This window comes from Saprolegnia parasitica, assembly GCF_000151545.1.
Source record: "Saprolegnia parasitica CBS 223.65 unplaced genomic scaffold supercont2.44, whole genome shotgun sequence".
Lineage (NCBI taxonomy): Eukaryota > Oomycota > Saprolegniomycetes > Saprolegniales > Saprolegniaceae > Saprolegnia > Saprolegnia parasitica.
The window spans coordinates 138,370-165,729 of NW_012156438.1; the positions used below are offsets into that span (position 1 = coordinate 138,370).

Genomic DNA, 27,360 nt, shown 5'->3' on the forward strand with positions numbered 1-27,360 from the left:
GGCGCCCGAGCCCATTGACGTCGAGCTCTTCTCCATCTACTTCCTCATCACGGAGACGGTCGCGACGGTGCTCTGGGTCGCGATCGCCGCGCACTGCCTCCGCGGCGCCCGCGTGCCTTGGCTGTCGCCGCCCTTGCGCTGCCTCATTGCGACGCTGTACGCGTCGGCCAAGCTCGCGCTCGTACGCCGACCTTGCATCGATCTGGTCTCACGCGCGTGTATGGTAGCTGCGGTACGCGTTTGCATCGACGTTCTACTTCAAGGCGACGCAGCTCGTGACGGGCGTCTGCGGACTCTTGGCTGCCGTCGCGTGGGTCTGGCGCCGCGGGCCGTTCTGGTTCCTCTTCCAGGCCAAGCCGCTCCGCGTGTTCGAGTCGTACTCGTCGATTGCGTCCTTTCTGCGCCACATTGCCTACGTCGTGCTCCAGGGCCTTGTGGCGGTCCCGACGCCGGCCGACACGGCGCCCGCGCAGCAGCCGGCGTCCGTGCAGCACCAGCTCTCCAAGCTGCATTTCCATGTCAACCGCGATATCTGGAACGGCGCCATGATCGAGCACTGGCGGCTTGCGCTGCTGGGGCATGGCCGCGCGCGCCGCGTGACGCGCGACGACCTGCCCTACTACGAGACGCGTGTGCTCTTTGCGATGCAATCGGATGGTCTCTTGGTGTCGTTTTATTTATTGGTACGTGCGTTGTCGATGTACAACTTGTCTTGTATCGGGTAAACTGATTTCATGGTAGCCGCCGCTGCCAAGCATCCTCCTCGACCTCCACACGGCGTGCCGCTGCAACGTGTACGAGCTCGTGCTGCGCTATCTCAAGTGCTCGGCCGATGTGGCCGTCGAAGCGCCGCTCATGTATTATGCGACGAATCCAATCTCAAGCGCGGTCACGTCGTCGGCGCAGCGCGACGCGATCCAAGACCTCCTACGGCGACTCAACGTCAACCTGGCGGTGGGGTAGAGTGCTGCCTATTACCTTAACCGGTTATATTGTTGACGAGCAAAGGGTACGATGCTTTAGGCGCGACATCCCCCTTCGGCTGCTCAAGACACACAACTTTATCGCGGCCGGGACACCCGGTGCGACCAAGCGCGTGCGCCGACCGTCGTCGACGTCCAAATTCCAGTTCGACTAGCGTCGCTGCTTTTTTGTTATTATTTTAAAAAAGGACAAGTTGTCCATGGCATCACAGAATGACACTCGACTACGGTTCGTCTTGGCGTGGACGAGCGAGATAGCCACGAGTAAAACGTCTTCCATAACCCATAAAACCAAACGTCGCCGCATGCGTTCAATGCCAGAAACGGTCCATGCCCACACGCGATGACCACGACGTGGTCGTCTTGGACGCTTGCACGAGGGTCCATTGGCTGGGCTCCACAGCGCCGTGTGCACGCGAACGCATCGGCATCGACATCGGTGCATAAACCGTTTAACCTTGTCCGCGTTGGACACAATGTCCTTCTCCTCCGGGCATTACCTTGCTTTTGCACCATTTACTACACACCCTGTCGTTCAACAGAGGGATGCATCGTCGCCCGAAGAGTCACCGGCTCGCACCGTTTTATTGCTACCTCTCGCTGTACATACCTCGCACATTCGATATTTGGTTGCAACGGATTGGGTAACGCGTTCTACAGACACACGCAACCCCTCTATATACCTCTGTATTTGCATACCTCTGGTAATGAATATAACGCAGTGTTTTCGACTTGACAAAAAAACCTCGTCGCGTTAGTTTCACGGCTCGGGCGGCCGCGGCGACGACGACGCAGTGCCACAAGCCGATTCGCCATGGCCGACGACGACAGCAGCAGTGCCAAGACGCCGAGCAGCAGCGCCACGTATAGCCCATTGCCTCCGTCGTATATACCAACGTACTCGCCCTTTTTAATGGACTCGTATGTGAGTTTGGGTCTCAACGGCTCGGTGCATGGCTTCTCGTCGCCCGGCAGCTTCTTCTCGGGCGTGCCCGACGACGGCCCGGCGTCGGAAGAGGACATCTACAGCTCGTTGTCGCATCTACCGAGCGCCATGAACAGCCTCTCGCGGCGAACGTCGTATACGGCGAGCGAGGACGACGACCCGCAGGACGACCAAACGCCGTCCGACGACACGCTCTGGAACTGCGTCGTGTGCACCAAGCTCAACCAGCTCGAGACGTGCTCATTCTGCGCGACGGCGAAGGGCGCGGCCTTTGCACCGACGCCACGCACCAGCGACGACTGCCGCACGCGGGGCACGGCCATCGGCTTTGACGCGCGCATGCAGCTCCACCGCGAGATTCAGGTCCTTCGCCGCGCTTTCGCCGCTTGCCACACATGTCCTTGTAGCCGCGCGACCAGTATGACATGCACCCCGAACGCCCCGACCGCATCGGCGCCATTTACGCGCAGTGCCAGCTCGACGGCGTCGTCGACCGGTGTACGCAGGTACGCTTGTCCTTGTCCAGTTGCACTCCTTTAATCGTACCATACACACTGCAGATCTCGGATGTGCTCGTGGACCCGAACGACCTCTTGCGCGTGCACTCGCCCGAGTACCTGCAGTACCTCGACGAGATCTTTACGTTGCCTTTCCATCACTTGACGCCCGACACGTACTGTTGCGCCGACTCGAAGACCGCTGCGCATCTCTCGGCTGGCATTGTCGTCGCGTTGATGGAAAAAGTGGTTCGGAACGAGTACCGCAACGCGTTTGCGATCGTGCGCCCCCCCGGTACTACTTGATACTTTCTTGATAGTTTGGGATCTTTGGGTCTCACGATATATAGGCCATCACGCCGAGCCGCAGCATGCGATGGGCTTTTGCATGTTCAACAACGTGGCCGTCGCGGCCAAGGCGGCCGTGCACAAGCTCGGGCTCCAGCGCGTTCTGATTGTCGACTGGGACATCCACCACGGCAACGGGACCGAGCACATGTTTGAAGACGACCCGACCGTGCTCTACTGCTCGTTGCATCGCTTTGACGGGTTACATTTGTGTTATATCTTCGACGGCAATATTAACCATCAACTAGGAATGGTGCCTTTTATCCCGGCACGGGGTCGCCAGACGCAGTTGGGTCGGGCGCGGGCGCCGGCTTCAACGTCAATATCGGGTGGTCCGGCGGCGGTGTCGGTGACGCCGAGTACCTCGCTGCGTTCGATCGCGTGCTCATGCCCGTGTTTCGGTCGTTTGACCCGGAGCTCGTCCTAGTCTCGGCCGGTTTTGACTCGGCGATGGGCGATCCGCTTGGCCGCTGTCGGCTCACGCCCGGTGGCTACGCGACGATGACGCACCTCTTGAGCTCGCTCGCCCATGGCAAGCTCGTGCTTGCGCTCGAGGTACATATGGGTTGATAGATTGATACAACGATTCCAACAAACCGGATAGGGCGGGTACAATCTGCAGTCGATTGCGCGGTCCGCCTCGGCGTGCATACGAACGCTGCTCGGGGACGCCGTGCCGGCGCTGCATTTGGAGCCGCCGATGGCTTCCGCGCTCGCAGCCATTGAGACGACGCGACGACACTTGGCGCCGTACTGGCCTTGCCTCCAGCCCGTGCCGCGGGAGGGAAGTAGCAGCGGCAGTGACGGCGACAGCAGCAGCAACAGCGCCAGTGACGACGACGACGACGACAAACAGACAGACGAGACGACGCGGTTGCGGCAACTGCGGGCGCTGCAGACCAAAGTAACCCGCGCGGCAAGGATCGACCCGCACTTGCGGCGCGACATTTTTAAAAAACTCGACGAAAAGCGAGCGCGGCGCTATCGACCGTACCCCAAGAAGCTCTAAGACCCCTCGACTCTGCTAGAAAAATTCAACCATTTTTGTCCACGCCTTGCGATGCACCGTGCCCATATAGGGGCGACCAATGTCCTCTGTCGTGGGCTTGGGTATGGACGAGAGTAGTTACGCTGGTCGGTTTTGTTCGTACGATTGACACAGTACCGGTCAAGCTCTAGCGTTTATTGACTCTCTACCGAGGTCGAGACACTTGATGTACACGATGAACGAACGTATGGACAATTTGTGACATTCTTGCATAAAGACAAAGGAATCGGCGCGTCACATGGGGTCGGGCTGCGTGGCGGGGCTCTTGATCTCCAGAGTGACATCGGACGGGTTGACTTGACTCGCTTTCAAGCGAAGGAGCACCGTGTAGTCGTGCGAAAGCACATCGACACCGTCGGCGCCGACGCAGCGGTACCGATTGTCTTGCGCAACGCCATAAATGTGCATGCAGACGACATGGCGGTCAAGTGCCAGATCGAGTGAATCTAAGGCGTCATCAACATCGTTGCTGCCATCGATCAACGTACGAGCCAGTACGAGGTGCCGACTTCGGTAAAGAAGCAGCCCAACGCGCCGCCAAACAGTGCCAGCCCCAGTAGCAAGTACCGGTACTCAAAGTTGTCACTGTGCCACAAGAAGCGCTTGAGCGCGCTACGCGACGCATGAGACACATAAGTGGCGTCGTAGTACCTTGGAAGACTGCAAGTGAGGCGCTGGGCGGCCAGCGTCAACTAAATGACAACACAGTCCACAATGGTATAAGACTAGCAAAGGACGAGGTGCAGTACGTAGTAGGTCCACGAGCCAATGAACTGACAGGCGCAGACGACGCCAATGACGAGCCAGTTGCCCATCGACGTCGCGTTGTGCGTGGTCATAAAGACGAGCGAGACGAGCACAAACACCTGCATCGCTGCCTAGTCGTCGTTGCATGCGTCCAACGACGTTGGACCGCGTTGTGGACGTACTTTGACGTGCTTGAACGCGCCCGAGAGGTGGATAAACCCAAGCAGAATCGCGTTGAACGTAAACGCGAAATCCATCGCCTGCAGTTGGTCGATCACGTCGCTCGACAATAATTTCTATACCTGAAGAAAGGGATAGGGGAAGAGACAAAAAATCTCCAGGTCGCACGCATGGTACACGGCCGAGATGACGCCGAGGCCAAAGAAGAGCACAGCTTCGACTAGAGAAGGATGCGCGTAAGCTGCTATCGCGTAAGCAGTGCTTGCGTACCGTAGAGCTTGCGGCGCCACGAAAACACACCCGCGGGTACAATGGCTGCGTTGGAACCAAGCAGGAGCCACGACCGACCAAGGCGCTATCCCATCCGCGCAGTAAGCACATCGATTGGGGTCACCTCGGTACCTCGGACGTTGAGTAAACGGACACTTCACACTGGCGGCCGCCGTAGCCATAGTGGCACGCGCACCGGCCGTACGAAAGGCCTTGGTACGCGGTCTCGACAAGGCATGTGCCACGGTTGCTGCACGCGTACTCGGGCGGACACGCGAGACTCGCCACATTGAGGGCGACGGCGTACGACGAGATGGAGGAGTGCGGTGGCACGATAGCAATGTACCAGGTCGCGTCGACTGTCGGAAACACAATGGGCGGTAGCTGCTGAAAGATCGCTGCATCGTCGTCCATGGCCTTGAGCAGCGGAAAGGCGAGGGGTGGCGGCGCCTGCGGGTTGTACGGATGCAAGGTCGGGTCGTCCATGGCGGTCGCTGCGCCAATTGAAAAGCTAGACTATCGCATTGGTAAACGAAACGGCGCCGCGCCACCTACCGGTAATCGTACAGCGTTGGCGACGGCAGTCCGTTGGCGCGAATGTAGATGGTGCTGGCAAGCGAGAGGTTTTTGGACGCGAGTTGCAGCGTCAGCGCAGCACCCGCGTACATGGCGGGGACGTCGACGACAAAGCCGATTGGCGTCGACGCGTTGGCGACCGCAGGCTCTGGGCTCGCAAACGACGCGGCGAGGACAGAGTCGCCAACGCCGTTCGCACTGTCACGGTTCGTACCCATGGGCATGTAGTCGGCCACGCAGAGCGCGTCACCCGTCGCACAGGGCTACGTCGACGCGATTGTATCTCGATGCATTTCCAACGATCTCGCACCGTCGTCATCCACGCGAGCGAGAAGGGGACGCCATCGTCGTTGTAGCAGAACCCGTTCGCGTCGGTGACCGAGACCACAATGGACCAGGTCCTAGACAATGTGTGCATTGTATATTTGTGGACAACATGTCCTACCCGCGGAGAGGGCGGTCGACTCTCAACTGGGTCGAATTGGTCGAGCTGTTGGCGACAACGGCGACGGCCGAGGCGTCGAGCGGGTTGGCGCGGCCGTGGTACAGGGCCCAGTTAACACTTCCCCGCGTCTTGTCAAGGAAGAGCTAATACGTCATCAGAACGTCGTCCGACTGCACTGTTTTGTTGCAAGACGTACAAAGACAGAGAGCCCCGCGGCGGCCGATGGCAACTCGAAGGAAAACACGCGGGTCGGATCGCCGACATCGATGCAGTCGCCGGGCACCGAGCCGTGCTTCAAGCTGGGCGTCGCCGCTTGATGCCGCTTGGAGGTCGGGACGACGTGGACAGCGCAGTCGGCGCCCGTGACGTCGGCGTCGTCGCACGTGAGAAACGTAAAGTCGAGAAAGTACCACATGTTGACGGACGGCCCGACGCCGAACGTGTTGATGGACTCGATGATGTTGCCACCCCACATCGTTGCAAAGTACGTGCCAGTCTACACGTCAAACGACAATAATGTACAACTCGACACTCATCATAGTGTCTGGCGTACTTGGAGTCGGGGATGCTGTTGCTGATGTACGTGTCGTTGGCACTCGTGTTCCACCGCACGTCATAGTCGACTTCGGACGGAATACCATTCTTCTTGAGCAAAAGAACCGGCGGCGTCCGGTCACCAAGCAGACTCAACGAGACGGCAGCGTCGACCTGCACGACACCCGGGGGCACTAGCGACAACATGATAAACGGCGAGGGCGGCGACTCGCAAGTGTACCGTGGAAGGTAAAGTACTGGTAGTTGTCGCCACGCACAAAGCCGTACTAGAAAGCGGGGCGTTGGTGCTACAAACAAAGAAGTACACGTACAAAATGCTCGACCCACTGGTGCGACTGCGCGGCGGCGACGTGCAAGAGTGTCGGCAGAAGGACGACGAGCCACATGACGGGCGACTTGGCAACGAGGCAAGCGTCGTCAATCAAATCTGAAGACAGTGAAGTGGACGTTTTATCGAAACCAACAGCGAGAAGGCTTAAGCCAGCCTTCTCCAAGATCCTATTGCTGCGTCTGGCGGGGCTGAGAAGGCTCGGTAGAGTGCGGGGACAGTAAGATCTTATTGTTGGATAGACTGTGTCAGAATAGCAGATCTCATGCCTACTGCGTGTTCATGCGTCGGAATACGATGGGTCAAGTCTGCCTGCCACCCCATGACCGCTGGACAGACCAACCCAGTGACGTTCTTTCGTCGTTGGAGGAATGTACCTTGGAAGTAATCCACCATCATGCATGCGTTGTTAGCTTGCACCTTTACATGTATGCGTCTGGCTCGACACCGACGCGTGTCGAACGATACGGGTGGCTCGCCTGTCGCCGCTACCGGCCAGGAAACTTGCGTTCTGCATCTTCTTTCATGGGCCGCCCCTTCAGCGCATGTGTCCAGAGCGCATGGCATCCTTGGCCATAGGCGAACGCGACGCTCGTTGGTCCCTGCCCGCGCATCATGGCAAGCTGCTCGGTCGCCCCACCGTCGTGAGCTGCGAAACCCACGTCCACATTCATTTCTAATGTTCAAACCCACATACAAATGTCAAGTCGACGAGGATGAAAAAGAATACATTTTTATGATTGGCCAAAAAGGCGTCATGGCCGCCGAGTGGCCGATAGAGTTTAATTAGTCGCCGGCAGCAGAGCGATGTACGGCAACAACCGCGGCCGGAACAACCAGTTTGGCAACAACGACCGGGGCGGCCGAGGTGGGCGCGGCCGTGGCGGGCGCAACAACAACTACTCGGGCGGCAACCGCTTCGCCCACTGCGAGATCTGCACCTTCCACCTCGACGACCGCTGCCAGCGCGACAACTGCCGGGCGCCCCACTTCCTCAAGCGCCTGGGCATGGCCAGCGGCCACAATGGCACGGTGCGCGACGTCGCGCTCTGGGGCCAGCAGGCCTTCACGGCGTCGTCCGATGGCACGCTGCGCCTATGGGCGCTCGACTCGATGAAGGAGGCCGCGGTCATCCCGCAGTGCAAGATTGAAATCGACACGCTGCCTGTCGAGAAGAGCAAGGTACATCATCCACGTACATCTCCATATCGCTCACAGCTTGCGTGCAGAAGGTGACGGAAGGTGTCTCGAGCTTGCTCCTCGAGAGCCCGTTCCTCTTTGTGGGCTACGAAGAACAGACGCCGGCGATCCCCGACGTGCCTGTCGGCAGGATCCAGTGCTGGAACCTCGAGAACCCGTCGATGCCGCCCATGGAACTTGCGGTACGCTTCCTTCACCTTCTTCTTTTGACGATGTCATCTCACGCGACGTCCTCGACAGCAAAGCGCCGAGATGCCCTTCGCCATGTACCGCAACGTGACGTCGCTTGCGATGGCCAAGCACCCGGCAACCGGCGCGCCCATCATCTTTAGCGGCGGCGCCGACGGCCGCATCGCCTACTGGATGTTTGACGCGGCGACCAACGCCTTTACGTGCGCGGGCGTCATGGAAGGCCACGCGCTCGCAATCACGCGCCTCAAGGTCGTCCAGCTCGGCGCGACGACTGCGTAAACGCGTCCTTTTGGTAGTTTGTCATACTGACGCTCAGTTCGTAGTCTGATCTCGTCGTCGCGCGACCACACGATTCGCATCTGGGACGTGGCCACGTACAAGTGCGGCACGGTGCTCTCGCGAGCGACGGGCGGCCACGCCAACATTGTGCTCGACATTGAGATCTGGGTCAGCAACGGCGAGCCGTTCCTCATCAGCTCGGGCTACGACCAGCAGATCATCGTGTGGCAGCTCTCGCCGCCGTTCGCGGTCATGTACACCGAGACGCTGGACTCGCCGGCGCTGGCACTCTGCACGACCACGGACGCGGTCGACGGCCCGCTCTTGCTCTTGGGCCACGACGTACGCCTCGTCTGTCATATACGTCGTGTGATGTGGACGATGGATGTAGGATGGTTCGATTGTGATCAAGGAGCTGCCGTCGTTCAAGTACAAGACGGTCTTTGGGAAGACCCAGACCAACGTCGGCCACACGGACGCGGTGCGGCGCATCGTGCCAGGGCCAGCGCACACGTTCTTTACGACGTCGGGGGACCGCAAGATGATGGCGTGGCAGGTCACGGGCAAGATTGCCGACATCCAGAGCTAGTCAATAGTCTTGTGGACGCCGTCGTAGCACTTTTCTAATTCTAGTTCTCCTCTGCATGGATCGTTCAACGACTCTACACGCCACATACGACGCATGGGGACTCGTCATCGCACACTTGTCTCGCTTCCACGGTATATCCAGGGCCAAGCTCGTACCCTACCCCTACCCTACCCCGCCCAAGATGGCGGGTCTGTCAAAGGTACCGACTTCGTGACCGAAAAGAAACGCAGATCGGTGCATATTGCAAGCGCTTACGGCGAGCGCTGGACGTGGGCCCACTTGGACGCAATGTACTCGCCAAACGAGGTTTTTTCGAGGTCCAGCGAGCCGTCGACGAGCGTGTTGAGCGTGGATGTAATGGCTTCTTGGGCGATCGCTGTCTTCGTGGCGCTTTGCGGCTTGGGGATGCGCGCGTCGTAGTCGGGGTAGTAGAAGAAGACCATCGAGTAGCGCTCTTCTGATGTGTTTTCGCTTACGACGCGATGGATCGGCGAGACCCACTTGCCTTTCGTGAGCAGCGAGAGGTAGTCACCACCGTTGACGACGATCGTGCCAGGAATGTACGGCACGTCGATCCACTCGTTCTCGTGCAGAAACTGGAGCCCGCCGGTCGGGTCTTGCAGAATCAGCGTCAGGAAGCCCCAGTCCGTGTGCGGGCTCGACCCGACAAAGTTGGTGTCGGACGCATTGCCTACAAGCATGTACTCGTATCACATCCAAAGACACATGGTACGTACGTCGCAGCTTGTCGTAGGGGAAGTAGTGGAAGGCGCGCATGATCGAGATCGTGTCCCCGGCTTTGGCGTAATCGCCAAAGTAAGACTCCGACTGCCCGAGGGCGACCGACATGTGGCGCGTCAGCGTCGTCGAGACGTTCTAGAGACGTATGCAAAGGGGCGTTGCACGAGAGAGAGAGGTACCGCGAGGTCTGTAAAGTAGGACCGCAGCGTGCGCTGGTGCGTCGCGTCAAGCGCACTCGAGGGCGGCCACACGTTGGGACCCTGGAGGGGGTTGGACGGCGCAACGTCCTTGGGCCATTCGTAGCCATACGAGAAAGCCTCTTTGACCTCGATGAGCTCGCTTCCGCTTTCGCCGCCAAGACCGATGTAGCCGCGAATGAAGCCGTTGCCGAGGCTCGGGCGCTCGCAGAGCTTCTTGGCCGCTGATGGCATGCGAAAGACTTCATGCGCCGCCTTCATGACGTGCTTCTCCTTCTCAAGGTTGATGCCATGGCCTACGAGCGAGATACGATATGGCATTGGAGAACCGATGGACGACGACACGTGTACCTTTGATGTAGCAGCAGCCGAACGTCGAGAAGGCGTCGTCCAAGGCAGCGACCGCAGTCGCCTCGTCGCTAAGGTCGATGATCGGCAGCGACATCGTCGACGCATGGCGCCGCGTCTGCCGGCCAAGCACTCGGAGCAGAGTCGTTCGAGCGAGCATGATTCAAGAGTGCTCTCATTTGAACATGCTGGTGGTGGCAGGCGTCGATGCCATTGGCGGATTATAGACCAATCCAAGGAGCTGTATACATCATCACGTGAAACGATTGGCTTGAATTCAACTTCAAGTCGGAAAGATCATCGGCGACGAGATGGCGGTCGCATGGGTGCAGAGCTCGTAGGTGCCAAGCATGCCTCTTCCTCACCCACCATGCTACTCGTACGCGCACAGAGCAGAGGCAAGGTGTATGGAGAGCGGTGCAGGATGCCATGGCGCTGCTGGCAGTCAGTAGCCATGCTACAGACGCTCCAATGACCTCTCGGCTTTCTGCCGACGACCATCGACAGCTCGGATCGCGAGTCGCATCACGTGTGTCAACTACTGAGGGTCTACTGTGCAAAGCACAGCGTGGCTGTCCTTGATGGTGTAGCCGCCGACAACCGAAGGATGAACCACGTCGAGATCAACGTAAATTAAAGTCCACGGACCGTCGGTTCATCTGCTGCTTGCATTATGCAGCTTGAAGAAGTCAAGCAGCAGGCTCCTACATGTCCACAATCAGCTTGGTGAGATGTCGTGAGAGAACAGCGGCGAACACAGGCGCTTCCAGGCGTCCGTGGTTGCGTGCCCTCAACGCCACATCTGTTGCCGCCACCTCCGTGCATCGATTGCATCGGTCCTATTCATTCCGTGCTGCCAAGAGTCCATACGTTTATGAGCCCTTGGTGCTGCTCGTACGTGCCTTGCAGCTACCACGTAGTTCCGCTCTCCTGAACCCTCGCATCAAGGCGAGCTCACAGCACGCCATGTAGCTGTGCGGAGACCGACTCGCCTTGGTTCGGGCCCTGATCATGCCCAAGAGCCCAAGTGTCCTTGGTGTTGTTTCATGAAACGTCATTAGTGTGCAGCCGCCGTAGCGACGCTTAGCACAAGAGATGGCTCATCGAGATGTTCAAGTAGACCAAGTGGTCGGCAATGCTCGCCGTGGCCTTGAACTGGTTGTTGCAGTGCGGATCTTCGCCGTCGTTCGGGTCACAGAACGTGTAGACGCTCGAGTCTTCGGTGTACCAGATCTCTTGCGCGCTGTGGACGTAGCCAAGCCAGTGGAACGGGACGTGGGGCACGAGGTCGCGCCAGTGGGTGACCCGCCCGAGGTACGGGACAATCGAAAGCAAATGCGATACAAAGCCCTTCGTGCCCACGCGCGGCTCGCCAAACGTGAGCAGCTGCGCCACCGAGACGTTGTGCTGCGCCGCGAGGTCGACGGTCGCGATGGCCGCAACCGCCGCGCCGAGCGAGTGGCCCGTCACGATGATCGGCGCGTGTGGGTACGTGGCGCGTAGCTCCGAGAGCGCGGCCCAGAGCTGCTTGGCGATGCTTTTGTAGACCCAATAGAAGCCTTGGTGGACGTACACCTCCGGTAGATCGCTCCATGGCCGTGTCTTGAGGAACGAGAGGTTGTCGAGCCAGTTCTTGGTGTCCATGCTGCCGCGAAATGCAATGACGATGTGGTTCTCCGAGTACCCGACGATGCCCTGGAAGTTCTCCTTGACGTCGGCAATGATGTGCAGATGCTGCGGCTTGGCCACGTACGCGCACGGCGAACAGTTCCACTGGTCCACGTGGTCGTGCTGGCAGTACGAGACGGCGCAGAGCCGCGCGAGGTGCAGCGCATGCGACTCGTTGTATGATCCGCCATGCGCCTTAATGGCCGTGGCCATCGTGGCGAGAAGCACGAGCGGCCACACGGACATGCGATCCTTCGCCTCCTTCGCTCTCTGGATATTGGCTTGGCCCGTCTGCTTGAACCCAACGGCCAATCAGCGGCCGTCGAATCTTGGCCAGAAGAAGACCTAGGTACACCCACGCGGCTGCGTATGACGAGGTGTTTGCGACCAGATGTGCGTCAACATCAATGCATCGGTACTCTCTCCCCATGGGTCGCTATGGGCCAGCGCAACTACCAACACGTGGAGGCAATGCCACCAAGTTGCGTGATTCCAGCCAATGGACTATTGTGCAATGTGGAAATAGTGCCACGTCATGCTGCCGACATTGCACTTTCTTGTCTGCGTCGAATGACACCGTCCTTTCCATGCAAACCGATATTGTGTTCCATGCGTCACAGGCTTCTGCATGTGCGAACCACGCGTAGAAGCGCTGAGATGGCCACCCTACTGTTGGCTATTGCAATCGTAGCGTGCAACTTGCAATAAGAAAAAAGTGAGTGGGATACCGTAAAAGAATGGCCAAGCCGTTGGTAGTGCTCGGTCTCGATGTGGGCACGACCGCGATCAAGTGCTCGCTCACGACGGCCACGCACGAGATCTTGGGCCAAAGCAGCGCCACGATCGCCCATGCGCCTGGCTCGGTCGTCGCCGTCTCGGCCATCCTGCTGGCCGTGCAGGAGGCCCTGCGCCCGCTGATCGGGTTGCTCGGCGCCGCCCAGCTCAACGCCATTGCCATTTGTGGCCAGGTGCGTTCCCGACAACTCCCTGCAAGCGCTCGGCTCGATCGAACTTTGTATCGCGCGTAGATGCACGGTATCGTGTGGTGGTCGGCCGCAGACGTCGCGTCGGCCGTCGCCCACTTTGCCGACGCCCCGCACCCGCTGCCGTGGTCGGAGCTCATTACGTGGCAAGACACGCGCTGCTCGCGAGTGTTTCTTGATACCTTGCAGCAGCGCCGAGCGGCCTTCCTTGTCGGCCCGGAAGTATCGTCGTCGCCATCGCCACTGGCGTCCGGTGCGCCCATGGTCCTCTCCTCCTCGGTATCATATGCTCTTGTAGGCTACGGCCTGGCCACGTACGCGCACATCCTTGCGCATGCACCTGCAACGCTCGAGCGCTTTGACACGTGCGGCACCATCATGGACCTTGTCGCCTTTCTTCTCGCCGGCCTCTCGTCGCCGGCGCACGCTTTCATGGACACGACCAACGCGTTCAGCTGGGGCGGATTCGATCTCGCAACGCTGTCCTGGGACCCTGCCACGTACAACGTCTTGAGCGATCGTTCAACACGGCTATCTTGTTTAGGCTTGACGCCTGTGGGATTCCAGCTCAGAAGCTTCCGCACGTGCGCCTCCCGGGCACCGGCGTGGTCGGTGAGACGTCGGCGCCAGCAGCATCCGTCTTTGGCCTCCCGCTGGGCGTTCCTGTGTACGTGCCCATGGGCGACCATCCGTGCGCTCTGGCCGCCTTGCTCGACGACGCCGCCCTCGACGCGACCTCGGCGCTCTGTACGTACTTCCTCTCGCCTCTGCAACGATATAACAATATGGGATATTGTAGTTGTCAACATTGGAACCTCGGCCCAGCTTGCGTTTGTGCTGGACAGTGCAACGACGAGTCCCAGCGGCGGAAGCTTTGAAGTGCGCCCGTACTTTGACGCGCAGCAGATCGCAGTCGTCGCTGCCTTGACAGGGTACGAGCCATGTATCATGGGATCGTTTTGAGTGACGAGGGGTAGGGGCAACGTCTTTGCGGCCTTTGTCGCGTCCGCCATCGAGTGGACGAGATGTCTGTGTCCGTCCGCGACCCTCTCGCCGAATGACGTGTATGCCAATGTGATTGCAGCGGCCAAGCGCGATACGACGCTCACGTGCCGCCCAACGCTACTGGGCGAGCGCACGCCGGGCTTGGAGACGGTACACCACTGATGTTGCTTCTGAAAACAGTTGAAACGTTTTGCTTAGGGCATCTTGTCGCAGCTGGCGATGGACAACTGGACGCTGGGCGACATGAGCGCAGCGATTGCCAAGGGGATCGTAGACAACCTCTTTGAGTTGCTCCCCGCGCACCTCCAAGCGTCGCTTCGAACGCGCTGGTACCACTTGATACTTTGATAGTTTGCGTTGTTCAATGCTTGAAACACTGTACCCTGTAGCGTGGTAGGCAGCGGCAATGCGCTCGTGCACAATGAGCTCCTGCGCCACTATGTACAAGAGCGCACGGGCACGACCTTGCGCGTGGCAGCGAGCAGCGACGCTGCCGTGGGGGCCACGCTGGTCGTATGGCGTCACCTGACGTCGTCGTAAGGATGCCACGACATGGAAATCGAAACAAATATGCAGCAATATACATATTGTCTGTTAGGCAGCAGACACAATGTACATGGTGGCAAATTTCTGAAACCGGTTCTCGACCGAGACGTACGGGTCCGGGTTCTTGTGGCACGCCATGGCGACCATCGTTTCTTGAAAGGCGTCAAACGTGATCTCTTGCTGCATGAGTTCGGTCTTGGACATGGCGCGCGCACGGACAGCGTGGCCGACAACTTGGAGCGCGCGCTCGTTCGTAAATACATCGTCTTCGAGCTACGAGAATACACAAATTTTGCCTGTTGCAATAGTCCTGAAATGATGGATATGTATACGCTGCGGTCCGACACAAACTTCATGAGGGTATACGCCGTCATCTTGGTCGTCTTGGTTTTTTCTTGCCTTGGTCCGCCGAATACTACCAGAATTGTCTGCATAGCACCAGACCTGTCGAATAGGATTGTGTCCGAGACGAACCCGCGTGAAGAGGGCCTTCATATCGTCCTGGTACTTGATGAGCATGTTGCGCAGCCCCGGCGACTCCATCTAAACAATCCAATCTGCATGCTGATATCTGGAAACGCAGCGTCTGGCGACCTGTTTTTGGAACTTTTCGGCGTCGTTCTGGTACGCGAATGGCAGAATCTGGTTGTCGACCAGAAGACAAAACGACTCGGAGAGCGCTGTGGTTTTGTACGGGCCACTATAGCGCTTGCGAGCGATGCGGATGAGCACTTCAATAAACTCCGCGGGCAGCAGTGCGCGGTTGACGTCGACATTGACCGCATCGCCGTCGCCATTGTTGTCGGTCTTCTAATAATGTGACGCATCATCCTCCAAATGCCCCGGCATCCAGTCGAACCGTGTCGGTCACGGCGGCAAAGATGGCTTCCATGTCCTTGAGAGCAAAGTTGGAGTCGGGAATGTTGCACTCCTACGCGATACGTCGAGACTGTGTCGGGGTCCACTGGAGTAAGAATACCGAGAGCAGTTCGAGAAGACCGCCGTAGCTCATGACGCTGACTTCGGTTGTGGCGCCACGGCTCGCATAACTGCCGGCGTTTGTCCAAAGCGACGTGTGATAGAAATGTTGTGTACCTGCGGTAGATGCGCGAGAGGTCGTTGTAGACGCTATTGAGGTAGCCTTGGAGCATGTCGATTTCCCTAATCCAATGCCACGTCACTCGTTGTATAGTACAATAAATGAGAGCAGTATACCACTTGGCGTCTTCGTGGTCGAACAGAATCGATCCCATGCGGTCGCGGGGCACGAGGAGAAAGCCGTCGTTGTCCGCAGTCTTTTCGGCGGCGACCATAAACCCCGACTTGCCGTGGGCCATCATCGAAAGCGTTAAAAAGCACTTGCGCAAGACGATGCGGGAGCTCCTCCACCACACGACGTGGCCGTCGTGGGCTTTCTTGACCTCGGTATCCAGTCTCTTTTTCATTTCAAGCAAGTGGGCGAGTGCCAGCTAAATCGTGACAATGAGTGGCTTCCAATATTTCCATCAATCCATAGGGTGATTGATACCTTGATCTTTTTCGAGACGTCGCTGGTCACGTCGTTGGCATCTGCTATTTCTTTTAACTCGCGCCACTTTGCGCTACGCAGTCCATGCGTATCGTGGGATCGTGGGATCGATGGGGACATAATGTACCGTTCGAGCGTGAGCTGGCGCATCAGCGTATTGCAGTGCTCCGTGTGGTTGTCTTCGACGACGGGCGGCGACGTGCAGAAGAGGTATCCAAGCAGCACCAAGTTGAAATCGCTATCGCCGGCGAGAATGTCCTGGGCTTTCACGAGCTACACGTGTCGTCGTTCTGTCAAGTGCTCCGCACGGCGAGGGATGGTAGGACCTCGCAGGGAAGCCACATGGCCTGTCCAATCGTGTTGAGCATGAGCTCGAGTCGTCGCTCGTCGTCACTCTCGTTGCTCATCAAGGTCTACCGAACGTATCAACCTATCAATTTCGGGTGTTAAGCACAACAGTACCACGTAGCGCTCCGCCGCTTGGTCGGTCAGTGCGACGCCGTTCTCCCGCTGCAGTGCGGGCTCGAACGTCTTTTTTCGAGGCCGCACTACAAGGAAAATGTCCTTTTTGTAACAGGCAATTGTCATATTGTACAATTGCACATGGCGTCGTGGAGGATGCGCGTCACGACAGCATACGCTTTGCCATCCTACACGCAGCATATCGTATCGGATATCCACTCGGCGAGCTACTTGAAGATTGGTGTTGCAGTTGGAGATGCGCGTCGCCTTGAGCCAGTCGGGTGGAGATTTCTTGAGCAAGAGATAATTGACCTAAAAACATAAAAATATAGTACAAAATATGTGAATGAAACAATAATCCAGTGGCCACGTACCCACTGCATGAGAATGCGCTCGGCGCGATCCACGGGGGCCGAGCTGATGGGCGACACTTTTTTAGCTTCTTTTTTGGCTTTTTCGCGGTCTTCCCGGCGCATGTCTTTCGTGAGCTTATGCACCTCGCGTCAAGATCGTCTCTCGAGCGCATCGAGGTACTACCTTGAAGCTGGGGTCGTACAAGAGTGGGTTTTCCATCAAATCGAGGGAATGGACCAAGTCATTGGACAAAATGTCGTGGAAGTATTGACGTCCGTCGTAGAGCGTAAATTCTTCCACTTGGCGCTACCAGACGGCATAGAAAGTGCTTATATAGACAATAGTGTACCTCCATTTGCGAAATAACTTCGTGGGACATTTGAAAACACACTTTCTTGTAGTCGAAGAGCTCGGCTTGGAGCGCCGTGAGCATCTCAGCCTTCTCCGCTTTGGCTTCCAGCGACTAGGCACCTCCTCTCAGCATGCATAACAAGATGCATCCATGCAGTGAACGCACGGCAAAGCTGGCTTGCATAATGGCCAGCTGGCCCTTGATCGCAGCGAGCTCCTTGTTCTTCTCCACAACGCGCTGCTTCTCTTCTTGAATGAGGCCGTGCAACTTGGCCATCTTGTCTGCGTCCAAGTGCGCGCGCACTTGGTGTTCTTGCTTGAGGTCGGCGAGCGTGTCTGTAAGCGACTGGAGCTCTGCTTCGAGCGCCACGACACGCGTCTATCCAATCGTGCACGTTTACAAGTGCGCGAACACCACGTGCACGCCTCGTACATGTTCGCCTTGTGCATACACGAGCGCACCGTAGGCGCGTCGATCGTTCGCCTGGATGCGCCACGAGCTCATGACGCGCTTGAGCCATTGGCGTTCGACGAGCCGGAGCGCATACTGGCGGTGCAGCTTCTTCTGTTGGTAGTAGAACTTCCACATGCTAGTACATACGATGGAGTAAGACTCGGAGAGATGCAAGGAATGCGAAGTAGTACCCAAAGACCCATTGCGTGATCGTATCGGAGAGATGGCTAAACGCCCGCGACGTGGCTTTCACAAAGAGCCACTCGACACCCTTGGCGAGGCTCTGCTTGTACTTGGTCATATCGTTCTTCTTGCAGTTGGAGAAGCAGTGGAGGCACATCTCGGGAAGGCCGCCACAGCCGAAACAGCGCGTCGAAAAGGCAGCTTTGGGGCGGCATAGCACGTCATTCAGCTCGCCGCCGCATGTTGTTGGCTGGAGCACCTCGCCACGCATCGACGAACGGCTAGGCAGCGGCGACAGTGTCGCGGGTGGCATGGTTGCCGGGCGCGTTAACGTCTCGACATCTGGCGACTCTTTGAGCCGGCGGAGACTTATAGTCGTCGCCTTGCGCAGTCCATGCTTCGCCTCGGGCATCGTGCGACCTGTCTGCGAGTCGTAACGCTGAGTAACCGCGTCCCGCCAACTTGTAAAACCGACAATGCACACCGCCCGATGGCGCGAGCGACCTCACGATTGGTTGCAGCCACCGCTACAGTCCGCGCTGTCGCGAGATGGTTCTACTTCTCTAGTTTGCTAACGTCCATGGACGATCAACAAACTTGGTATACGGCTCTAGAGGAACGCGACCCGGAGCCGCGAGAGTCGGAAACGACGCGCCGCCTTTGATGCGCGTTCACTCGCTTTTCCTTCCAGGTGCGTGATGGCTTGTGCGACGTAGAGGTCATCAGCATGCTTGACGAGCAGAGCGGTGGTGACAAGCGTGAGCTTCGTCTCCCAGCAAGCGCGCTTTGCCGCCGCCGCTGCAGCTACCCTTGGACGTTTTGAGCCGGAGCCGGTCCAGACGGCGTTGATGCGGCCTGCGCTAACGCGACTGTGTGCATATGCCTGGCTACGCGCGTCCCGTCGGCTCTTGGGTGGCGCGACGGACGCTCAAGGTGGTCGTTCGTCTCAAGGGAATACAAACAAATCTGTGTTCTTGGTGTACGTCTGCTCGAGCGGGAATCCTGCGGCGCGCATCGATGTCACTTGCTGCTCGACAAGAGTCGCTCGAGCCCGCCTGCGTGAGCGGGCGTGTAAGACGAGATCGAGCCGAGAACGGCGCGTGGGAGGAGCGGCGAGGACCACTCGGACAAGCGTTGCTCGCTGTGACCGATGGTCGCATACAGTGGTGGGACACGGAGTGTGAACCTAGCCCACGTCAACACCACGACGCCAGGACAAGGCGATGTGTGTTTGCAAGATTAATCTTACGGGAAAAGCCCGTTGATATAGGACTGTACAGCCGTTGGCAGCAGTCAGTCGACGTTGCTTGGCTGCCACTTTCCGTTCTGCTTTGTAGTACAGTAGCCGGTGTGTCGGGAGATCGGCCTCCCCCTGACTAGTGTTGACGTTTTACTTGTTGACAAAAGCGGTCGCGTCACGCAAGAAACAGCATGCACGACGAGGCGCAACAAACCAGTAGACGAGTCGCTACGTCATGGATCGGCGCGTTCTGGAGCGCATGGTACTCGTCCTTGAGTGCTGCTACGTCGGCGTCTTCGACGTGGGCCTTGAGCGCCGCATTCGTCGCCCTCGTCCTTTGCTCCAAGCCCCATCATGCGTGCATCGACTCTCATCATGAGAGTGGAACGCGGACACCACATAAAGTATCTATCTCACATGCCGAGACGTGGTCGCCAGTGATGACGCATGCGCCGAGGCTCGCAACAACTGACGACGTATATGACGTAGGGGCAAATAGGGTCAGCGGCAACCTTTGGAGCGGGTGGGAGACGACAAGCCAGACAACCCCGAGCCTCCTACAAGCGTAGGACGTTCGAAAAAACGCGTGGCAGCGTGCCACGTATGCTGTGGGCGTGCCGTTTGGATCTGCGTCACGTGATTGGCTATAACTAATGGATTTTGACCAATGCGCGCGCTGGCATATTTCCAGAACGCCGGTAACGGCCCGAAACAGCAGCAACTTTTACGCGTTGGAGCCAGCAAGATGAGCGCCCGGAAGCCGCCGAGCCTCGCGCTGCAGCCCGCGCTCGTCCAGGTGCATGGCCGCCCATGGCTCCGACGCGCCTCATGGCCATGCGTAGGACAACATCCCGTCGGAGGTCGTGCCCAAGCTCTGGGTCGGCTCGATCCACGCGGCCTTCAACTTTGAGGCCATCAAGGAGCGCAAGATCACGCATGTGCTCAACGTCTCGGGCACGGTCGCCACGTACCCGCAGGTCGACCACCCGTCTTGGCCTTGGCCATGGGCTCATGGCGCTGCTTTGTTGCAGGACTTTACCTACCTCACGATCGACCTCCGCGACAAGGAGTACACGAACCTCCTCAGCTGCCTTCCGATCACGACGGTCTTCCTCGAAGCCGGCATGCAGAACGGCGGCGTTCTCGTTCACTGGTACATTCGCTGCTGCTTGCTAGGATGTCTTGCGACGTTATGCGGCGTAGCGCGGGCGGGCGGTCCCGGTCGCCGGCGATCGCGATGGCTTACATCATGCTCACGCAAGGCTTTCCGTACGCCGAGGCCTTTGCCAAGCTGCGGTCCGTGCGCTCGGTCGTCGCGCTCAACACGGGTACGCACGCTGTACGCGGATCCTGCCGCAACGAGAAATACATAGGCTTTGAGGACCAATTGCAGTGCTTGGAGAAGGCGCAGCTCGATGTCTTCAAGGCCCACCAGCTGTTGCTGCAGACAAAGATGGTGCGGGCGCGGGCCCGGCGCGCGCAGCACCTGCCCATCGAGCTCGATCATATCAAGAAGAGCGCCGAGACCGACAAGCGCATGCTGCTGGGCATCGTTCCGAGCGGCTTTTACCTCACACGGCCGTCGTCGCCCAAGACGCAGCACTTTATCCCGCCGCTTCGGTCCATGGGTCACGTCTACGGCTGCATCGAGTGCGGCACGCCGCTCTTTTGCACGGCCAACGTCCTCAAGCACACGGCGAGCACGGACGCCGCGACGTGGACCGTCGCGGTCGACCGCAAACGCGCCGCCAGCTGTCCCGAGGTAGACAATATTGTGCATCATCTTGACGTAGACCAATGGGATTCGTAGACGCCGCGCGGCCGCCAGCAGGTGCCGTCGCGGCCCTTTTCCAAGGACCCGGATGCGAGTCCGTTTGACGATGACGACGACGACGAAGTGGCGAACCGACCCGACGCGATCGCCGACCAGCGCGTGCTCGAGTCGATGCTGCGGGACGTGGCGAGCCTCGAGGTCGTCCCGTCGTCGTCGTCGTCGTCGGCGATCCACGTGAGCTCTCCGACCAAGTCGGTGTCGTCGCGAAAAAAAATATGGCGCGCATGGTCCAAGCAGTTTAGCTTCCGTCTCACGAGTCCGACCAGTAATGACAGCAGCGACAAGACCAAGATGACGCCGTCGACACCGGATACCGAGCTGCGTACGTGGCGCGCGCAGCTCAAGGAGCTGGAAAAAAATGGCTCCCGATCCCAAATGTGAGTTTTTATGAGTTGAAGCGACGATGGTTTTACGGGTGTGTAGACGACGCGTGTCGGCCGTCATGGGCGACGACGAGAAGCAGTTTGCAGCGCTCTCCAGCGGCTGCGACCTGTGGTATCTCGAGCCGCTGCGGTGGTTTGGCCCCATGAGTGCTGCCACCGGCAGCGTCAAGTGCCCGAAAGAAGGCTGCGCCCACATTGTCGGGCAGTGGCAGTGGGATGCGACGACCTCCAAGTACGATGATCGATGAAGCGAGGCTCCAACACGACATCATGGCATAGGTGTCTCTGTGGCGGACTGGTGCACCCAGCGTTCACCGTCAAGCAGTCAGCCGTGAAGTTGCTTCCGATGGCAACGCGGCTGCCACCGACACGCCCCGAGCGTCAAGAGACAACCAACTAAGGTGGCTAACGGACGTTGCGAGCAGATCGCTGTAAACAGTAATTGTCTGCTTGATGGTTGGTATGCTTGTTAAACGATGGAAAGCTACGTGAGGAGTGCATGGGTTGATGGCTGGCACGAGCAACGAGACCTCGAAGGCACCAGACAACAGTCTTACACGCTGTCAACCCTGCCTGCATCATTAAGGATATGACGACTGACAGCCAACGCGATCGGTGTTGTTACCGCGAATCGCGCTGCAGATTCTGAACTACACGCCTTGGTTGCTGCAGCGCTGGAGGGTAGCTCCGATGACGCGCTCCAATACCATATCCTTCCAGAGCTGCCATCAACGACGACCGGGTGCTGTGACGGTAACCATCGCCCGTGCAGCCCTGAGCAAGTGGCTGCCGACCCTCGTAGATCGCAGAGGCACGAAGTACTACGTTCCCGGGACTTGGCGGCAGACGTCAAGGACTATCTCTCGACGTGTCATGGCCTCCTAGCGCTGACTATGAGGCACCAGCCAGGAAACATACGCCAAGGCACGTTAGACGCCGTCACCATGAAGTGCCGCAGGTCGAGCTGCGTCAATTCGTTAAGCTTCTCGATCATGTTGGACGGCAAACTCATCGTGCTATCTCGTGTCATTTCGTAGACCAGGAAATAATCACATTGGGCCGTGTACCTCGTAGCACATGGCGCTGCCAGCTGCGTCAGAGCTGGAACGACTTTAAAACCGAGGTCAGCATCAAGTTCCAAAAAAGAGGGCTGCGCACATCTTGTAGGACAGCACCGAGGAGCGCTTGAGGTGCTCTCAGGTCACGGAGAATCTTGTTGGTGCGCTGCAATTGCCGCAGTTGACGACGCGCCTCTCGGATGTGCTAGAGGTGCTTCCCGAGCTCGTTGACGCAAGCCATCATCTCGGCGACCTCTGGGTGAAGCCGCAAAGGCTTGGATAGCGCGCCCGGTGCGTCTCACTAATGTCACGCGCGCAGTCTACCGGGGCACGGAGTCGCCGACATCCCGTCGTATGTCGAGGAGACCATGGGCCCGCACGCCGATGCAACGAAGGTTGTCGCTTGCGTTTTAAACTTGAAACATTGATACGTATCCATTTGGGGTATGTGGCGCCATGGCAAGGCGTCGCGTTGTCGGCAAAAGGTCGATGCTGATAGCCGTACGTCGTTGAATGGTAGAGTGCGACACCGTGAAGAAAGCATGTACTCGCAACAGACAGCGTATTGTTGTTGGTCGTCTCGTCCTAACCTCCTCACCTCGGCGACGGCATGCTACATGTGTGGGTGCTACAGTTTGGCCTTATCCCCACAAGTGCAAGGACCTCTCTATCATGGGATAGTGGCAGGAGGTGCAGCCTCCAAAGATGGCGCAGCTTTCTTCTCTCTGCCATGTGCACATCGCATACAAACGTAGGCTCTGCACCTTGTCAAATGGGAAATCAATGGTGATTCAGAGATCCAAGCGGCATGTATGACGGCGATCGGAGCGTCGACCGAGCGCGCTGACGACGAAGTTTTCCGCCGCCGCTGGCAGCGACCTGGTCACAAATGGGACGTCGTGGACCAGGGCCAGCGCCCGGTAGATCGCGCGCTTCCCCAGCTCGGCGTTCTCGCGCGCGATGGTCTTCAAGTCGAGGCTGTAGAGTTGGCGGCCCGCGGCAACGAGCTCTGGGAGCACGAAAAACACATCCAGCAGGCGCATCGACAATGTGAGGGCTCTCAACCGCGGCACTTGCAGCACGCCCGAAAGGACCGAGGCACTGTCCTCGCGAGTCAGATACTGATCGTCGACATGAAGGCTTGCAATGCACGTCGTCGCAAGCATCTCCATGAGCAGCTCCATCGACGACGAGAGGCTGCAATTGCGAAGCGTGAGATACGTCAGCGCCGGGACCGACGACAAGCCTTCAATCAAAGCCTTTGTGTGGGCACCGTTGACCCCGTGGACGGTGAGCGACTGCAGCTGCGACAGCATGGGCGCCGCGGCCGGGCGTGTCGCCAGCGGACCAAAGCAGTTGCAGTCAAGTTTCTGGAGCTGCGTGCGGCCGACGGCGGTTGCGAGGTCCGTCACCGTTGCGTTGTCGACAACCTCGTTGTCGCGCCCCTTCCACTCCAAGGTCTTCAGCGACACTGGCAGCGTGCGACCGTGGAAGCCACCGAAGCTAGGAACATTGACGATGATGAGGTCTTCGAGGGTTGTGTTGCCTTGCAATGCATCGCAGAATGCAGCGGCAGTATCGTCGTCCGTCGGCGCGACGTCCACCACGTAGAGCGTCGTCGCCGGCGCCGTCGAGAGCCATACGGCCAAGAGATGCCCGAGTCGCGGCGCTGCAGTCCTCGCCCCCAGGTTTATGCTTACATGCTTGAGATGCGGGTGGGTGAGTACTGCGAGCACATCGTTGACCTCGTCGGTGAAATTCAAAGCGTCGTTCGCTGAATAGGACATGGCATCGATAGACACTCGGCGCAGACGCGGGCAGTGCTGCAAGAGAAGTCTGGCGATCGTGTGGCCTTGGCCATCGACCGCGCTGTAGTCGTAAAAACACAGCGAGACGCCGACGAGCGCAGGGCCGAGGACGCCGACGAGCGAGGCCAGTGGCGCCGCTTTCTGGATCGGGTGCGCGATTTCAATGCGTGGGCGCAGCGGCAGCGTCGCCGCGAGACGCGCCAGGACCCAAGTCGGCAGCTCCGTGTTGGTCACTGCAATGCGCGGCCACTCGGCTCCGACCCATGATGCCATGGCCGTGTTGCAGTCGAGGAAGGCCGCGAGTGCTGGCGTCCAGAGAGATCGTGGCACGGCTCCGAGGAAGCTCTCAAGGTCCTTCCGGCTACTCGAGCACGTGGCTATGGCCTCGATCACGTGCGGAAGCGCGAGTGCGTCGGGCGGCGTCCATCGACCCGCCTTCTGCTTGCGCTCCGTCATCGGACCGCTAGTTTGTGCTTCCAGCTTCGACAATACGTATCCGGATGCGCGATCGGATTGGCAGAAAATCGGCTGACATTACAGCCAATCCAACGTGACCAAACACAGCGTCGGTCGCGCCAACTCTGTACCGGTGAGTCTTGATACCCACGCTTGTACTTTGATTCCAGTCGTGAAGTTCAAGCTGATGAAGCTTAACGACGTCTCCAAGAGGGCTGCATTGCTGTTCCGTTTCAAAGTTGCCGTCAGCAAGTGAGTCAAAGTTCGGCTACCAGCTGCGAGATCAACATGCCTCCATCCGACGCGGAAGTCGTACATGGTGAAGCTTGCGATGGACGTCCCTGGTTTCTCACAAAGAGCAACTTGTCGACGCCATCCACGGTGCAAGGCGTTGGTTATCATGTTGGGCTGGAAGCATAGCAAGATCAAAAGCAGCTCAAGAGTCAAAAATTATCCGTCTTGGATGGCGTCTTTATCGACTTGTTAGAGCTCGTCGTGGCGTGCCGACGCACTTAGAACCGACTGCAGGTGGCGCACGTACGCTGCCGAGCACGCAGCCGGCGTCGCAAAGCCGATGCTGTAGACGCACAGAGACCCTTCTTCGACAAACTTGACGTAGTTGCTCGACGCACACTCCATCTGCACATGCACGCGCCGGGGCGCCTCGCCGCAGCGCTCGCCGTGGTCGTACACTTGGACGCGGATGGGCGACGGGTCGGCCTCCAACGGCGTCGGTGCCTCGTCGTACAGTGCATGCGGCAGGCCAACGTGCCTCGGCGGCACGTCGGTCGTCCAGTTGGCCCACACGCCGAGCAAGATCGGTCGTTGCTCTTCGCGCTCCGTCGGCGGCGTGATATGCGTCTCGCCCGCCTGCGCTTGCTTCTACATAAGTACTGGATTGTATCAAATGGGACAGAGGCAGGTATGTATGCACCTGTGCGAGCCGCCACTCATGGTACGCAGGCTCGGTCTGCGTCACGTTGAGGAACGGGCAGAGAACCATGACGTACGTCCGTGCGACCGTGTTGGACGTCCCGCCTTTGAGCGCCTTTTCGTTCACGGTATACTCAAAGCACTGCCCGACGAGCGATGCGAATGCGTCTTGGTCGCCAAAGTCGGTCTCAAGGAGATTCCCATACACGTACTGGTAGTACTGGGCTTTTTGTTGTAGGTACTGCAGGTACCGGAACTGCTGCTGGTCCTATATCTTGGATGAGTCCATTGCATGTGTTTAAATCCAAGGACAAGTTGTACCTCGTGGGTCGGCTTGGCGTTGGACGACTTGAAATGCGTCTGTATCGCATCCATCTCGGCGGCTACCTCGTTGGCCATGGTCGCCCAGTGCGCAACGTCCGTTGCAAACTGGGCGCGGGCGGCGCCGGCGCCGGCGATGAGCGTGGCCTTGGCGCGCACGCCTGCTTCGACGTCGGTGAGAACGGTCTCGAGGCGCTGGCGCACCGCACTGGCGTCTGCGTCGCACGTATTGACACAGCCCATTGAGGATGGCTCGTCGGACCCGTCGCAGCAGTCGCAGACGCCGTCGTCGACAAACGCGGATGGAAGCACTTTCGCCGACGTGGCGCAGGTGAATTCGCCCGAGCCACACGCACCAGTGAGCAGCTCGTCGTCGGCGCTCGGGCAGTCGCAGTAGCCATCGTTGAGCAGCGACGCATGTAGGCGTGCCAAGCATGCCATGCCATCGTCGACCTCGACCTCGATCTCGTCGGCGCCGCCAAACCAGTCGTCGTCGTCGTCGTCATCGGCAGCATCGTCATTGCCATTGGCGCTGGCTAGCGCTGGGCGAGCGAGGAGGCAGCAGATGCAAACCACGAGGAGCAGCAGGAGCAGCGGCCGCCGAGTCTGCCTCACCGTCATCGTGGTTGTCGGCAATGCCACAAACCACGCTCTGATTGGCTGGAAAGATGGAGCGACATAATTGGTTGAAATGCATAACGCCCGGTTCGATGATTGGCCTGTGCGTTCGAAAAGGTGATTGGAGGCTCAATGGATCTTGAGCAGTCGCGCCCAGACGTCTACGGCCCGGTCTCCAAGACTCGAGTCCACGAAAACACGAGCAATCGTAGTCCATACTGTTTTTGGCAAAAGTACAGGTATGCACGATGTACAGTATTGTCTATTATCGGTGTGGGCCCCACCGTCGACAAAGAAGCAGACAACGACCAGATACATGTATATATGTAGTCGAGGCAAGACACCCGCCACCCAGCTCGGTCCTGACGGAACTAGCATCATCGCTAAAACTTGGCATGTTCCAACCTATGGTTTGAATCCATGAAGACACGTTCACGCTACCACCGGCTTGTTCGCATCGGGCGGTGGCTGGCACCACACGCACATTCTGGTGCACATATCCATGTCCAAAATACAGTTTTAATCCGCGAAAATGGCAGTCGCATCGGGATAACGCAGTGTACCAAGGCGTTCGAGGCCAGGTGTCTACGGGTGCGATCGTGCACATCCCAAATATCGAATCAGGTCTTCACGCCCAAGGCAGTTGGCGTGCTGATCGAAGCCGCATGAAGTCACTCGCTCGTCTCTTGGGTGGTTCGTTACTGTC

General features: G+C 58.5%; 11 protein-coding genes across 11 annotated transcripts in view; 5 read left to right on the forward strand and 6 right to left on the reverse strand.

The window, feature by feature from the left end:
* The window catches only part of SPRG_20755 (hypothetical protein), a gene marked incomplete at both ends in the record, with an annotated part of 1,473 nt that extends 335 nt beyond the window's left edge, over positions 1–1,138 (forward strand). The window contains 4 exons of the mRNA XM_012348530.1: positions 11–181; positions 228–683; positions 742–959; positions 1,024–1,138. Of these exons, the coding sequence (XP_012203920.1) occupies positions 11–181; positions 228–683; positions 742–959; positions 1,024–1,138 (960 nt within the window). The remainder of the gene's footprint in view (positions 1–10; positions 182–227; positions 684–741; positions 960–1,023) is intronic.
* A 610-nt stretch (positions 1,139–1,748) lies between these two features.
* Positions 1,749–3,828, forward strand: SPRG_09376 (hypothetical protein). The gene is made up of 6 exons (XM_012348470.1): positions 1,749–2,292; positions 2,337–2,435; positions 2,490–2,721; positions 2,777–2,975; positions 3,023–3,329; positions 3,379–3,828. The coding sequence occupies exons 1-6, from the start codon at positions 1,798–1,800 to the stop codon at positions 3,781–3,783; spliced, it is 1,737 nt and encodes a 578-aa protein (XP_012203860.1). The 5' UTR covers positions 1,749–1,797; the 3' UTR covers positions 3,784–3,828.
* A 178-nt stretch (positions 3,829–4,006) lies between these two features.
* On the reverse strand, positions 4,007–6,781 carry SPRG_09377 (hypothetical protein; the record flags this gene model as incomplete). The annotated part of the gene is made up of 13 exons (XM_012348471.1): positions 4,007–4,268; positions 4,311–4,434; positions 4,474–4,514; positions 4,572–4,700; positions 4,752–4,829; positions 4,872–4,969; positions 5,020–5,104; positions 5,152–5,530; positions 5,575–5,858; positions 5,906–5,996; positions 6,041–6,183; positions 6,237–6,536; positions 6,566–6,781. 13 exons carry the CDS (start codon positions 6,779–6,781, stop codon positions 4,131–4,133), a joined length of 2,106 nt encoding a protein of 701 aa, XP_012203861.1. The 3' UTR covers positions 4,007–4,130.
* Positions 6,782–7,728: 947 nt separating this feature from the next.
* Positions 7,729–9,239, forward strand: SPRG_09378 (hypothetical protein; the record flags this gene model as incomplete). Its single annotated transcript, XM_012348472.1, has 5 exons — positions 7,729–8,105; positions 8,153–8,305; positions 8,364–8,590; positions 8,639–8,936; positions 8,986–9,239. Coding segments are annotated over 5 exons (1,253 nt in total), but the record flags the coding sequence as incomplete, so codon positions are not given.
* Positions 9,240–9,387: 148 nt separating this feature from the next.
* SPRG_09379 (hypothetical protein) lies at positions 9,388–10,627 on the reverse strand. The gene is made up of 4 exons (XM_012348473.1): positions 10,473–10,627; positions 10,104–10,417; positions 9,921–10,059; positions 9,388–9,874 (listed from the first exon to the last, which is right to left on the reverse strand). The coding sequence occupies exons 1-4, from the start codon at positions 10,564–10,566 to the stop codon at positions 9,435–9,437; spliced, it is 987 nt and encodes a 328-aa protein (XP_012203863.1). The 5' UTR covers positions 10,567–10,627; the 3' UTR covers positions 9,388–9,434.
* An 883-nt stretch (positions 10,628–11,510) lies between these two features.
* On the reverse strand, positions 11,511–12,431 carry SPRG_09380 (hypothetical protein). The gene has a single exon (XM_012348474.1). It carries the CDS (start codon positions 12,381–12,383, stop codon positions 11,553–11,555), a length of 831 nt encoding a protein of 276 aa, XP_012203864.1. The 5' UTR covers positions 12,384–12,431; the 3' UTR covers positions 11,511–11,552.
* Positions 12,432–12,858: 427 nt separating this feature from the next.
* Positions 12,859–14,749, forward strand: SPRG_09381 (hypothetical protein). Its single transcript, XM_012348475.1, has 8 exons — positions 12,859–13,105; positions 13,166–13,373; positions 13,419–13,620; positions 13,665–13,867; positions 13,920–14,052; positions 14,098–14,275; positions 14,324–14,454; positions 14,515–14,749. The coding sequence occupies exons 1-8, from the start codon at positions 12,875–12,877 to the stop codon at positions 14,663–14,665; spliced, it is 1,437 nt and encodes a 478-aa protein (XP_012203865.1). The 5' UTR covers positions 12,859–12,874; the 3' UTR covers positions 14,666–14,749.
* On the reverse strand, positions 14,720–18,415 carry SPRG_09382 (hypothetical protein; the record flags this gene model as incomplete). Its single annotated transcript, XM_012348476.1, has 20 exons — positions 14,720–14,944; positions 15,004–15,099; positions 15,146–15,214; positions 15,266–15,481; positions 15,531–15,602; positions 15,651–15,720; positions 15,767–15,832; positions 15,887–16,140; positions 16,200–16,272; positions 16,327–16,472; positions 16,526–16,612; positions 16,662–16,747; positions 16,795–16,849; positions 16,893–16,973; positions 17,036–17,149; positions 17,199–17,321; positions 17,365–17,478; positions 17,533–17,745; positions 17,800–17,956; positions 18,012–18,415. 20 exons carry the CDS (start codon positions 18,413–18,415, stop codon positions 14,720–14,722), a joined length of 2,721 nt encoding a protein of 906 aa, XP_012203866.1.
* A 1,550-nt stretch (positions 18,416–19,965) lies between these two features.
* On the forward strand, positions 19,966–21,913 carry SPRG_09383 (hypothetical protein). The gene is made up of 8 exons (XM_012348477.1): positions 19,966–20,039; positions 20,086–20,220; positions 20,275–20,396; positions 20,447–20,571; positions 20,617–21,005; positions 21,054–21,454; positions 21,501–21,692; positions 21,740–21,913. Exons 1-8 carry the CDS (start codon positions 19,989–19,991, stop codon positions 21,858–21,860), a joined length of 1,536 nt encoding a protein of 511 aa, XP_012203867.1. The 5' UTR covers positions 19,966–19,988; the 3' UTR covers positions 21,861–21,913.
* A 1,372-nt stretch (positions 21,914–23,285) lies between these two features.
* Positions 23,286–24,800, reverse strand: SPRG_09384 (hypothetical protein). The gene has a single exon (XM_012348478.1). The coding sequence runs from the start codon at positions 24,780–24,782 to the stop codon at positions 23,310–23,312; it is 1,473 nt and encodes a 490-aa protein (XP_012203868.1). The 5' UTR covers positions 24,783–24,800; the 3' UTR covers positions 23,286–23,309.
* Positions 24,801–25,224: 424 nt separating this feature from the next.
* SPRG_09385 (hypothetical protein) lies at positions 25,225–26,689 on the reverse strand. Its single transcript, XM_012348479.1, has 3 exons — positions 26,037–26,689; positions 25,717–25,983; positions 25,225–25,664 (listed from the first exon to the last, which is right to left on the reverse strand). The coding sequence occupies exons 1-3, from the start codon at positions 26,655–26,657 to the stop codon at positions 25,266–25,268; spliced, it is 1,287 nt and encodes a 428-aa protein (XP_012203869.1). The 5' UTR covers positions 26,658–26,689; the 3' UTR covers positions 25,225–25,265.
* Positions 26,690–27,360: the final 671 nt, after the last annotated feature.

Bases quoted from the DNA above. Each gene is read 5' to 3' on its own strand.
- SPRG_09376 (XM_012348470.1), top strand. From the start codon at position 1,798: ATGGCCGACGACGACAGCAGCAGTGCCAAGACGCCGAGCAGCAGCGCC. The intron at 2,436-2,489 runs GTACGCTTGTCC...TACACACTGCAG, and splicing joins TCGTCGACCGGTGTACGCAG to ATCTCGGATGTGCTCGTGGA. The intron at 2,722-2,776 runs GTACTACTTGAT...CACGATATATAG, and splicing joins TGCGATCGTGCGCCCCCCCG to GCCATCACGCCGAGCCGCAG.
- SPRG_09379 (XM_012348473.1), bottom strand. From the start codon at position 10,566: ATGTCGCTGCCGATCATCGACCTTAGCGACGAGGCGACTGCGGTCGCT. The intron at 10,418-10,472 runs GTACACGTGTCG...TCTCGCTCGTAG, and splicing joins CGGCTGCTGCTACATCAAAG to GCCATGGCATCAACCTTGAG. The intron at 10,060-10,103 runs GTACCTCTCTCT...ATACGTCTCTAG, and splicing joins CCTACTTTACAGACCTCGCG to AACGTCTCGACGACGCTGAC.
- SPRG_09380 (XM_012348474.1), bottom strand. From the start codon at position 12,383: ATGTCCGTGTGGCCGCTCGTGCTTCTCGCCACGATGGCCACGGCCATT.
- SPRG_09381 (XM_012348475.1), top strand. From the start codon at position 12,875: ATGGCCAAGCCGTTGGTAGTGCTCGGTCTCGATGTGGGCACGACCGCG. The intron at 14,053-14,097 runs GTACGAGCCATG...GACGAGGGGTAG, and splicing joins GTCGTCGCTGCCTTGACAGG to GGGCAACGTCTTTGCGGCCT. The intron at 14,455-14,514 runs GTACCACTTGAT...TGTACCCTGTAG, and splicing joins GCGTCGCTTCGAACGCGCTG to CGTGGTAGGCAGCGGCAATG.
- SPRG_09383 (XM_012348477.1), top strand. From the start codon at position 19,989: ATGAGCGCCCGGAAGCCGCCGAGCCTCGCGCTGCAGCCCGCGCTCGTC. The intron at 20,397-20,446 runs GTACATTCGCTG...TATGCGGCGTAG, and splicing joins GGCGGCGTTCTCGTTCACTG to CGCGGGCGGGCGGTCCCGGT. The intron at 21,006-21,053 runs GTAGACAATATT...TGGGATTCGTAG, and splicing joins GCGCCGCCAGCTGTCCCGAG to ACGCCGCGCGGCCGCCAGCA.
- SPRG_09384 (XM_012348478.1), bottom strand. From the start codon at position 24,782: ATGACGGAGCGCAAGCAGAAGGCGGGTCGATGGACGCCGCCCGACGCA.
- SPRG_09385 (XM_012348479.1), bottom strand. From the start codon at position 26,657: ATGACGGTGAGGCAGACTCGGCGGCCGCTGCTCCTGCTGCTCCTCGTG. The intron at 25,984-26,036 runs GTACAACTTGTC...TCCAAGATATAG, and splicing joins ACGCCAAGCCGACCCACGAG to GACCAGCAGCAGTTCCGGTA. The intron at 25,665-25,716 runs GTGCATACATAC...GTACTTATGTAG, and splicing joins ATGAGTGGCGGCTCGCACAG to AAGCAAGCGCAGGCGGGCGA.